Source organism: Syngnathus scovelli, chromosome 7 (assembly GCF_024217435.2).
Source record: "Syngnathus scovelli strain Florida chromosome 7, RoL_Ssco_1.2, whole genome shotgun sequence".
Classification (NCBI taxonomy): domain Eukaryota; kingdom Metazoa; phylum Chordata; class Actinopteri; order Syngnathiformes; family Syngnathidae; genus Syngnathus; species Syngnathus scovelli.
In genome coordinates, this window is record NC_090853.1 from 1,564,440 (window position 1) to 1,576,917 (window position 12,478).

At 41.7% G+C, this 12,478-nt stretch overlaps 1 protein-coding gene across 3 annotated transcripts; it reads right to left on the reverse strand.

The window, feature by feature from the left end:
* Positions 1-48: 48 nt before the first annotated feature.
* On the reverse strand, positions 49-12,374 carry fosb (FBJ murine osteosarcoma viral oncogene homolog B). Of its 3 annotated transcripts, XM_049726473.1 has the most exons (6): positions 6,065-12,374; positions 5,768-5,925; positions 4,575-4,958; positions 4,304-4,411; positions 3,889-4,224; positions 49-3,725 (listed from the first exon to the last, which is right to left on the reverse strand). In XM_049726473.1, exons 1-6 carry the CDS (start codon positions 6,126-6,128, stop codon positions 3,660-3,662), a joined length of 1,116 nt encoding a protein of 371 aa, XP_049582430.1. In that variant the 5' UTR covers positions 6,129-12,374; the 3' UTR covers positions 49-3,659. The 3 variants fall into 3 exon arrangements, with proteins under 3 accessions (XP_049582430.1, XP_049582429.1, XP_049582428.1); XM_049726472.1 differs by having other exon boundaries at positions 49-4,224; positions 4,605-4,958; XM_049726471.1 differs by having other exon boundaries at positions 49-4,224.
* Between the last annotated feature and the right edge of the window lie 104 nt (positions 12,375-12,478).

Here is a 12,478-nt window from a genome sequence, read left to right on the forward strand (position 1 = left end):
ATGCCGCTTCATACACAAAAAAGCCACAAAAAACAGTAGAAAAAGAAAAAAGATCAAGATTTGTTTTATTAATAGGTCAATTTGATTAAAATTTCAGTTGACATTTTCCAAATTGACATGTGCTTTCAGTTTGTTACAATTTTTCAATAATTGGTAAATACACAAAGGCAAAAAAGTGTATGATAACCCTCATTTAAAAGTGAGAGACATGCATCTCAATGATATATTGTAATTCCTTTACAAGTTAACCGTATTTGGTTGAAGACAACATCAAACTCAGGTTGATACTTTATCAATCTTGAGGAAAATTCACCCAATAAGAATCCGAGATAGTTCTGTGTGGACATTATTATGATTAGTATTATCATTGACTTTTTTTTTTTTTATTAGACTTTTTTATTAGATTAGACAGCAGAGGCTGACTAGAATTGTCACATATTTTGGTCCCCTTCAAGCATAATAAGCTTGATATTAAGATTAGAAAAATAAAGTATATATATATGTCAAAATGATCTGACTTATATATGCAGAGAATAATATCATAGCACCCTGATGTCAATATGTAACTGTAAATATAAGTACAATAATAGAAGTTATTGTCACATATCCAACAATACAATATATCTTTGGCTCTTTCACTGTTGACAATCTCAATGTTTACAGTATATCGTTACGTGATGCGACAATGATAAAGTTTACAGCAAGAACTAATGCGAGTACAATGTCATGATGACAAATTGATACAAATGAATGTGCAACCATAAAAGGAATTAAAATAAATGAATTCTTAAGAACATTTCTCCATAGAAATTAAATGCGGTAGTTTGTGGAAATATTTGAACCAAGTTTTTGTAGCAATAAATCTGGATATATAGTAGCGGTCAGTTCATCATCCCTGACTAACATTTGCTACATTCTGTTCATCCAAGAGCATCACAAGTATTGCATTTCATATACCAAGAAAACACGGCTATGCGTGGATGGATATGTGACTTGTACAGAATAATACAAATACATTGCGACATTCACCTCAGCATAGAAAAATAGGATTGTTTAGTTGATGTTATCGGATCCATTGAAAGGAAACAAAAATAATGGCTGCGTGTTAAGTGCAAGGAAATCGGTGATGTCATCAACACATTCAATGTTGCGTTGAATATTCGCAATCAATGTTGATTATCACAATGGAATGACTGGATGATTGATATGCTTCCAAAGAAATTCACTATTTTATAGCCATCAAGGAAATCTGGAGCTGATGTAAACTGTGGTGCCATACAACATGAAATTGCCTTTTTTTTTTTTTTTTCTGTCATGATTGTAAAAGTAGCACCACAAAGAAGGAAAAAATATGTACATGAGAACTAGTGAATATGTTTTATGCTGATTCTGACACATCAGAACATATTCACATCACATTTTGCATTTTGGAGAAGAAAAAAAAAGGAAAAAGGCATCTCCATATAGTTCGGAATCAGCTGATCAAAAAGTGAGGTCCACCCATTCTCTGAGCACCAAGAAAACTATACAATCAAATTGTCGTTATTTTAGATTCTACTTCTTTATATTAAAAAAATAAATGGAAAGGATTGTTTGTCCTTCAAATAGAAATTTCTGCTCATTTGATTATAGTAAGGGGAAAAAATAGAATTATATATTTTTTGTAAATCTAACAGCGACTTCAGTATATACTGTAATTTTTTTTATTTTGATTTTTGAAGATAAAGTGGAGGCGTCAGTAGCTTTGGGTCAGACCTCACAGAAAAATCAGACAAACGTCATCACAACCTCGTAACGTACATACATTGACTTTGTCTTGGATAGTGCTTGATACTGTTTTTGTAAAACATAAATACATATGGCGAGAGGCAGTGACATCGTGCTTCATGTTAAGGGACAGGGCCATTTTTTTTTTTTTTTAAACCTATCATATATATATATTTTTTTCATTCTCTTACAAAAATATTCATTTCAAAACTAAATCTCAGTAACATCTTTCAAATTTCTTCATTGACAAAAATATCCCCTTTAGAGCTGCAACACATTCATATTCGACAATCATAGCACGTACAACTCATATATATATATTTATCTTTATACATATAGGCATATAGACTTGAACGATTTTTTTTTAAACTTTCAACACACAAATAACCTTTAAGTGCACAGCATACCTCCAAAGATGCCACATGAAAACACAATCGAATAAAAGGGGGGGGGGAAATATACTTATAACAATAACCGAGTTGGAGGTGGGCGTACAAGTAAAAGCAGAACAGTCAAATACATAAAAAAAAAAAAAAGACATTAAAATATGTAACAAGTGTCACTGGAACATACAAGGAAAAAACAAATGGCACAAATTCACAGGCAAGAAAGGACGCGGGCGCCTCAGCCCGGATGATTTCCTCTTTTAGTTTCCCGGGTCAGCCATCACGACAACCTCACTCAAGAAAGAAATAAACAGGCTAGGTGCACTCGTGTGCACGCCCCATGTTTAGAGGTCGTCTCCGTCTCCCGGTAAAGGCAAACAGGCGGGAAACAAAAGTACAAAGCCATGGTAACTCTCGACGCAGATCTTTGACTTGATCTGCAAAATTCAAATTGAGGCAACTGGACTTTTTGTTGAATTCAGTTCTGAATTTTTAGGGTTGGAAAAAGCAAAACATAATAGTGGGAATAACTTTCAAATATAGATTCTTGACAATTATAGCAACAATATTACAATTTGCCGAGTTGTTTTTACTTATATGTTTAATTTCGGGGACATTGTGTGAAACACAATTTTAACCCGAGCAAAACTGGGTAGAATTCCACCATCAATTTTTTTTTTTTCTTGCCTTGATTTTTTTGAGTTCACCAAATTATTCCCCAAGACAAATCCAGTTGCCTCGATTCAGCCCTTCCGGATTACCACGACCCGGATGACTAAGAATCTACACAGACAAATCTTTTACTATTTTTTTTACGTCTTTTTTTTTTTCTTTTGCATTTGGCTCACAACAACAAAAGCAGAGCCACCCAACGTGCCTTGTCTTCATCGTGTCGACAAGTGGCTCATCTTTTTTTTTTTGCATCAAATGTCCAATGGCAGCTCCTCGTGTTTGGAACACGCTGCAGAATCCCGGTCCGGGTCGAACCATGGAGCGGTTAAGGTGTGTGTGAGTGCTAGGTTGGGGATTCACTCAAGATCCCAGGGACTGGAGGGGGTCTTCGGGCTCTCGGGCGTGGAGGACTTCAAGAAGAGCGATGGGGAGAAACACAAGACACAGAAGAGGAGAAACAGAGATGCTGGAATCATAACAACGCGGCGATCGCCGACTTCCGAGCATGAGGAAGCTGAGGGAGGGTCGAGCGGATGAAGCGGTAAGTGTCTCTCCTCTGGGCACTGGGGCAAAAGAGGAGGGTGGAAGGGAAGGATGGAGGAGAAGATGAGAGACCATCAGAGGGAACAAGGTGGGGAGGGGGGCATCGGTGCAGTTTGTGGTAGCTCGCTGAAGACCGACTTTAGTTTTGTGCAATCTGATTGGACAATTTGTCTCTCTCCACGTTAATTTTGTTCTTTAACTCAACGGGCGTCAGTCGGCCCCTACTCGGCGAGCGTTAAAGGTATGCGCTAGTTTGGTCGGTCAGTCAGAGCGCCAGCAGGGAAGGCGAGTTCAAGGAATCGGATGACTGCTCGCTACTGCTGTTCCGATGGTTGGCACTGACCCCGCAGGCTCCCTCTGGGTAGGTGAACACAAATGAAGATGTGTATGAAGTGCTTTGGCTGGCAATGCCCGCATCGTCATGGTTACCGTCACCGCCACCAGCGTCGCCGATCATGAAGCATGGCCCGCCAGGCGCCGTTGCCTCGCTCGGGCCATAGAAAGAACGAGAAAACTCTACCTCCTGTATCATTCCTGGCTGAGGCTGCTGGACTTGCTGCTGCTGCTGCTGCTGCTGAGGCGGAGGAATCTGTGACTGTGTGGAGGCTGCGTGGCCTGAGTAGGCAGGAGGAAGATAGAAAGAGTCTTCCTTCCCAGCCAAGCTCACAATGGAGGAGGGGGCTTGTAAGGTCTGGACGGGGAGCTGCGACGAGCTCGGCTGAGGCTGCTCCTGGTACATGATCTTGCAGTTGGGCTGGTGGGCCACCAGGACAAACTCCAGCCGCTCCTTCTCCTTCTGTAGCTCCGAGATCTCCGCCTCGAGCTCGGCCTTCTCCTCTTCCAGGACGTCCGTCTCCTGTGTGGGCGGAGAGATGAACGAAGGATGAGAAAGGGAACTGAGCGTTGGTAACGTTTGCGGCGCGGGCCGAGCTTACCGACTGCAGCCTGTCCGTGAGCTCCCGTCGTCGGTTTCTGCACTTGGCGGCGGCCAGTTTGTTCCTCTCCCGTCGGACACGTCGCTTCTCCTCCTCCTCGGGAGTGAGCTAGGGCGAAGAGAAGAAGTGTTCAAATGTGCTCGACTCAGAAGTAGCCATTCGGTATTGTCTCCACTGGTAGATAATATTATTATTTACCAACAGGTGTAAGCAAAAATTTTTTATCAAATGTGAATCCCAACAAACATGCCGTCCAAGCACACACACTTACTAACACACCAACATCTCCGTCTTCACTCACAGACTCTTCTCGAGTGCGGCGGCTACGGGTTCTGGATTGGCGGACGGGGCCCGGTGCCGGGCCGGGGGTTTCCAAACTCGGTGGAGTGAACGCAGACCCGGAGGAGTAACTCGGGCCCGGCATGTCATAGGGGTCAACCAGCGACACCGGCCGGGTTATGGTGGAGGTGTCGGTGGTGCCGCTTTGACCTGAGGCCTGGGAGGAGATGAGGGTGGGCTGAATCATCCACTGCAGGTCCTGACTGGTGGTGATGGCGGTGACGGTCGGCACGAATGAGCCGGGCATCTCCCCTCCGCTGCTGGATCCTGGCCCGCTACCCACAATGCTCAAGCTGGTTGCGGCTGACACACACTCCTGGAGCAGGACACACGGACAGATGCACCACTTATAACATATGCAGTAAAAATAAAATTCAATTTGATGTGTAAGATATATAGAGAATATTATAATATTAATACATGCAAAGCGACATTTTAAGATGGACAAAGTGTTGCATATATAATATAATAATAATAATATATAATATTTCAAAAACGTATGTTTTTTTTACGCAATGATTTTTTTTTAACTTTGACAGAAGCCTCCATTTTTCCCTATTTGTTGCTTATTTGTTTTGCTCGACTACAACATGGCTGACTTTATGAATTAATATTCACAAAGACGAGGAAAAGTCACAGCAGCGCCGACCAATGGCGTATTTTCTCTCGTCCCCCCCAAATCCCTCCTCCTCCTTCCTCCACCCCCGTCACACCCCCGGCCGGTGTTCCCCTTGACAACGCGACGTAGCGTTCCAAAATAGAACCACCATTTACGTCACTGAATATGAGAGAGAGACCCAGAGACGAAGAGAGAGAGCGAGCGACCACGAGTGGAGGATCTGCGGAGAGGGGCGGGGCTTCGACAGTGACGTAGGAAGCTTGCAGCCGTGTGTCACCGGCACCGAGAATCGAGCACGCTTTCCGAGCCTGGAGCCGGTACAGATTTTTTTTTTTTTTTACCGTATACATCCTGGGAGACATATTTATATATAATTACTAACACCCCAACCAAATAATAAACAATGTGGTTGGAAATCGTCGCTAAGTAGCGATCGAGCTATTTCCGGGTAGCTCCTTGCACATATACAGTAAGAAAACATTTTTAATGGGGTTATTCCGATTTACCTGCGGAGCACTGGTGGTCGGCGGGCTGCCGAAGGAGTCCACGGAGGAGAGGTACTGCGACTCTATGGACGGGGAGGAGCTACCACGGGATCCGCTATCGGGGTCGCCGGGGAACCCTTGGTACATCTCCCCGCGGGGGCCGAGAGGGAGTTTGGCACCTGCAAATTATTTCGTAAAATTGTCTTCTATGTGTTGAATGATATATACATAAGCAATTGTGTTTACAGTTTGTGGATGGAATAAACGCCCCCCCCCAAAATAAAAAGTCGCATATGTCGTACAAACTGTAAAACTCACCGTTACTTGTCTTGTTGGTGTTTCCCGGTGAGGCGCTCCTGGTGTCTTTCCAAAAAAGTTGCATGAAGAAGCTTTAATCCACTTCCCCGCGACCAGCAAGCGGGGGGAAATTGCTTGGAATAAAGATTCTCCTTCGTTTCCCCGCGTTCAAACTACTTCGTCAATCCGAAGCTCGATAGATCCATAAAGTCCGATTGGTGGCACGACCCGGCGAATGCGCGGCGGAATTACGGTACAAACAAGCAGATTTTGTCTTATGAATGAATCCTCCTTGAGTAGCCTACAACTGAGGCATTTAAGTCCCGCCTCGGGGTTCCGCTACGTAGATGCCCATATTTGTGCACCGCTGTTGTGTTTGGTATCCTTGGTGACGTCGAGGGATTCCCTCTCGCACTGGAATGAGCCAAAGCTTACCTCGCCGGCGAATAATAATAGAAGCTATTCCTTTAAAAAAAAAATAATAATTTCCAACGCAAAGGGGGTATTTTTCATCGTCTGACTATTTTGGAGAGGAAACTTATAGATTTGAAGAGTTCACGCGTGGAAAGATTCTTGTATATGGGGGACGATACCAGGTCAGCAACACTAAAAAAAAATACAGTACGGTGTTTTGTTATATTGATTGTTATTTGATTATAGTCTAACAATACTAGTGATATTTCTGTTTAAGTATTAAAGTACTTTTAAAGGGAAAATGTACTATATATACTAAATACAGTGTTTTGTGAAATGTTATTCTGCTGACAGTTTAGCAAGGTCACCTTTTTGGTACCATAGATGGTCTGACCCAAAAAAACGCTTTTGATAATGATAAATATTTATCCCTGACGAAGATGAGTGTCATCATTCTTAATTAGCTTTTAATGCAGTCCAAAGAGTGTTTGTAATGACATGCGTGACTAACGTTTGCAAACGGTTTCATTGTGTACTTTTGTCTGTCACTGAAATCCGTTTTGTAGTCATACTTAAGGGCACACCCATGGCAATCCTGGGAGTTTGCACCGTTCTCAAAGGGAGATCCTTTTCATTGACGTATTCAGTTAACCTGGATGGCTCCAAGCCAATTAAATGAAATAAAAGCAGTTTTTTCACAAATGAGGTTCACGCCTTCTTAGGGATTAAAAACAGATTAACCACAGAGCGAATAGGGCCCACAGGGAAAATGACACACCGGATCTATTTTTTTTTTAATTTTATTCAAGTTTGTTGAGTTAGGTAATTTTTTTTTCATTTTTCATTTCTTATGTATGTCATTTATATGTATTTCCTATGTATGTTTTAACTGTGTTTGTTATTTTTAATGTGCTCTATAAAGTTGAGTTCAACAGAGCAATATTTTTACATTACCTCTAAAGCTAAAAAAAATTCCCATTCTGTGGAAATTGATGCAAAAATAATGAGAAAAAAAATTGCTTCAAAATTTGTTTGGTATCTAGAGAAATAAAGCAGAAAATATGAATAATGTTGATCATTCGTTTTTTTTACTGTGACACACACATGAACAAACAGTGTATGCTAATTTTGACTTGGCCAGTGGGCAGCAATGACGGAAATCAAATCCTGTCACAGAGTAAATCACAAAAGTGATTCAGATGGTGGCCTACATGCGGACAAATAGTGGAAATGCATCAGGGGTGGGAAGTGTGGGTTGGGGCTTCATCCGGGGAATTGGAGGTGGCATAACTCATGAATGGGAACAAAAAAAAAAAAGAACAAGTGATGTCAAACTAAGTACTTTAGCAGGCGTGTGCGTGTATGTGTGAACAAGAGAGGGAGGGTAGTCACCGGTCGAACGTCAGAGAAGAACGGAGGACGTGATTGAACCCCGTCTGAGCCGAGGGTACCAGAGTGACTACTTATGAATCACCTCGTTAGGCACCCAAATGGCGAGAGAAAAGAGGTCTATATAACCAAAAGGCACGCTAAATGTTTACACAAACTATCTAAAATAGTCGCTACTAGTAGGTTAAATTAGGAGAAACATGTGCCGCGGTGTGTGTGCGTGCGTATGTGCAGCGTACTGTCTCCATGGCAACACCGCTGTTGTCACCGCCTCGCGTGTTGTGCTGCCCGGCAAACGGTTACCATAGCAACGAACTGGCAACGGACGCCACTTCCGAGTTCTCCCGTCAGATGCTGAGCACATCGAATATTTTTCTTAAGTCCGACTTAATAGTCATGGATTTTTATTTTTTTCCCCCCTCCTTAACCGACACGTTGCGCAGTTGTAGTTTGTGTTGTGACTGTAATCATTTCCTTGCTGTAGTTATGCAGACGCGCGCCTAGCTAGGTGGCTAACAAGCAGAGCTAACCTAGCTCGAGGCTACTAGCAAGCTACTCAACTGTATTTACAGTCAAGCGCAGCTAAAACAAAATAAATATCTATTAGATAGACAGATAGTTGTGTATTTTGTATAAAAAGGGAAGTATAACATCAATATGACACACAGTAGTGTATTGAAAACATTTTTATTGCTGAATTAATAATAGTTTGACAAGGTCTATTCTCCCCAGAGTGTAAGCCACGAGTGTTTTTGTTGTTTGTTTGCAAGTGGTGGTAGTCTAGACTCCAGGCAGGCCAAGCCAGGCCAGGTTCAAACAGACCCAGCAGTGTTGTCTTAAGTCCCCCTCCCTCCCTCCCTGCTTTTGTTTTTCTTGCTTCCCTGTCTCTTAGCATACTTTCGGGAAGTTACTAGCCTGTGCCACGCTCACAAGGCCAGCCCCATGGCTTGCCATTGGAAGGCTGGGCCCTGTTTGTCTGCTTTCCCTGCCCAAAATATGCGTTGCCACGCAACGGCTAGGCCTGTCCCACTTCACAGTGGTTTTGTTTACACCCATTCTGGCTCTAACAATATTACATAACCCCTCAAGGCATCCCCTCCCCACCTCTGCAAAAGAAATATGATCGTCCCGTGCTCTTCATCCAACCAAAATGTCCCATTCCCCCCCTCACACTGCTGTGTTCACTCAGCGTTTTTCATTAGCTGCACTCAAACTGCGGTTATGATCTTAGCATGAAGAAGACTGTTTACAAGAAAGCTGAACTTTGAAGTCAGCCTTTCATTAAATGTGCCATTGCGACATGATTTATCGAAGCTATAAATTCACAAGAAAGCGCCGCTTGTGTAATCGCCGACATTCTCCAGTTAGGCTTTATTTCCGTTTACGTATGTTCAAAAGGTTCAGTACATACGCGACTGTTCATATACGAGTAATTGTCAAGGGAGGGCTGGTTCGTAAAATCTTCCACTGTTGAGGAATCATAAATATAAGACTTAATTATTTGCAGAGGGAAAAGTCATTGGGTTCATGCATTTCCCTTTTGGGGGGAAAAAAAAAAACAAGCTATCTAGAACATCTATTGATCTATACATCTATATGTATGGCTCGCTTAATAGAGGCATTTTCCTTTTGGGTCTATTTTCCAAGGCCCAGATGCTCAGGCATTTCAGATTCCCACAGATGGTCCAGGATCACTCAGTAAGAACAGTTAAACCGCCAACAGATCCACACTGACTAACACAAGAACATTCCCATGGCCTGCTTTGGCGGCGGCGTGTGTGCAAAGAAGCCGTTTGCATATTAGACTTTCCGGTTTTTCCCGTTCCCCGTTAAGGCACCGTGCTCTTCGTGCATTGTTTAGGCTAACCTGTCACCTTAAAGCGGAGCTATGCTTAAAAATGAGACGATTTACGACGAGGCATAGCGTGGTTGGAACATCAAAATGCGTCATAGCTTTGGGCATGAGACAATTTTTGTTTGCCCGGTAGAGTATTAGATGTCGACTGATTGATTCGCTCGGATAGCTTTCAGTTCATCTCGGTGTGCTTTATTTTTCTCGGAGGGGAGTAGGATAAAAGACTAGCAGGCCACTTTTTTGTGAAGCATTGAGTAAGAGGCACTATATTACAGTAGAGTAGTAGGCCTAAGTGTTTATTAATTATGAGGCAAATGTTTTATTCCTATAATGCTCATTTTAACTATATCACAGTTTGGTATCTGTGGATTTGGATATTTGTGTTTTTTTTTTTCCTTCAAATTTGATTTCAATATTTTACACATTTTTAACCATGCCCTAATTTTTGTGGAAAATACAAAGTAAAGATTTAGCAGCCTTTATCAGAATTGTTTGGGTTTAAAAAAAGATGAATTACTATTTGTAGAATAAAACTTATCTTTTCACAAAAAAAGCTCATTTTTTTTGGCCGAAAATACGTCACTGGGTTGAAACCAACCAATTTTCTGCTGCAAACTACTAAAAAAATGGAAAAAATTAGAAAGAAGAACAATAATTTATTTCATAAATATCTTCTAATTATTCTTTTATGTAACTGAAACTTTTTTTATTACCACGCTGTTCTGAACTCAATTATTTAAGTCATGTAAAATCATTTTAATTACAGCTACTTAGTAATTACTTAGTTGGCTCGATCACAAAGTACTTAAAAAGTTGGCGCTAGTTTCACACTAGTTACAGGCACGATAGAGCTTCAAAACAATCAGTGTGGGTTCTTCTTCCTCGCTCCGATCGTCAGCGGTGAACGTTACCATGCGCTGTCCGTCCGTGCATGGGAGTCAAACGCCTCAAGTCAAAATGCGTTCAGTGGGTTTTCAATGTTCCGCAGCCCTCGTGAGTCAGACACAAGCAGCGCGTCAATTCTAGCCTACTTTTAAGCGGCTGGCCTCAAGCCCAAACGGGAGGGAGGGAGGGAATGAGCTCAGAGCTGGACACCAATTTCGGGTCACAGCCATCGAAGAAACCAAAATCTATTTTCCCCTATGACACGTCTTTGACAGCTGACACTTGAGGGAAAAAATAAAATAAAAACACGAGTGTCATGAGTGCAGCTCGTGACAGCGGGAAAGAACTCACTGGAAGCTCCCATAGCTATGTAGATGAGTGCTAAATTTAATCCGGCCATCTGTAGCCTTCATTATTTACACCTGCGCGATTGTTTTCACTCATGCATTATGTAATTTTAGTCTCTTTTATTTTTAATGTTGACAAAAAGCAGCACAGTTGGACTTTTTACTTTGTTCAAAGCTCCAGTATGTTTGGGTTGGATTTATTTTGATGCTATGTTAGCTTGTAGCAATGAGGACTGTTAGGATACTAGTTGAAAATGACTCAATATTTTTTTAATTATTTTTCAATAATTTCGAGAACATAATAGAAAATGTCAAATAATTTAAGAATATATTTTAATGTTTTTAATGTATGAATCAAGAAAATATATTTAACATAATAAATATTCACTAGCAATATTGTATGGTCTGCAAACAGCCTCAAACTTTTGACTGGTGCTCTTTTACTCTAAAAAGTAATTATCTCAAACTGATAATAAAATGATGCCTGGACCGTTAATAAATGTAACATGAAGATTTTGACAAACGAGAAAATATTCCAAATATAATAGGTCTCAGTGGGAACTGTTGTTTTGAAAGTGTCTCCCAAAACAGGTTGCTCACTCACACGTAATGACATTGGCCTACAGGAGGTTTGGAAACTCACAAACAAGTTGAGCTTGATGTGTTAATGAAGTTGGCGAGTGAATTTTAAACTGGCTGCTGCTGCGGGGCGTTGAGCGAGCGAGCGAGCGCGGCTGACGCCAGCAGTTTGATATTTACTCAATGTCAGATGATATCACATCTGACGCATTTGGGGACACTTTATTCGGGAAACGTGCGTAATTATTCACGGTTAATTAAAACACATTGGGTGGAAGTAATAACCACCAAAAATCTTAAAAATAAAAATTCATGATGTGTTTTCGAGTCATATTGTGATGTCATATTCCATATTTACCCACCGTGGTACCTTTAAATACCCAAGCTGTGACGATCGCTCCGCTCATCAAATTTATGCGTGAGTGAGCTCAGTCTAAATTTGCAGACAAGAAGCCGTCTTACGCAATAGCACCAAACCGCCCCCCCTGTCTTTACAATGGCATGGCTCTCACACTTTCCAGCAACCATCAGCAGCGCTCCCCAGATGCCACCCCCACACTATACACTACAATTCTACAAGGGCTATTCTTGCGGCGGCGGTGGCGGCCTCCGAGGCACAAGAATACCGGCCGCACCTCCGAGAACAGACGCCAAGCTCACTGTCAAAGTATCATGGCGTCCCACGGGACAGCTTGGATGGGAAGGCGGGTAAGGAAGCAGGTGGGGGGGGATGAAAAGACTCAACGACAAGAGGGACTCTACGCTGGATAGGAAAAGTCTACACACCCCTGTTCAAATACCAGGTTTTTGTAATTAAAAAAATTATCAAGATAAAATTCTTAACTTTTACATTTTTTCCTCAGCCATGTGGTGATATACTGATATTACAACTAATAATATTGAAGTTTTAAAATTTCTATTTGCGTATTTTATTTTAATTGGAATTTTTATATTTCCTTTTCCTCC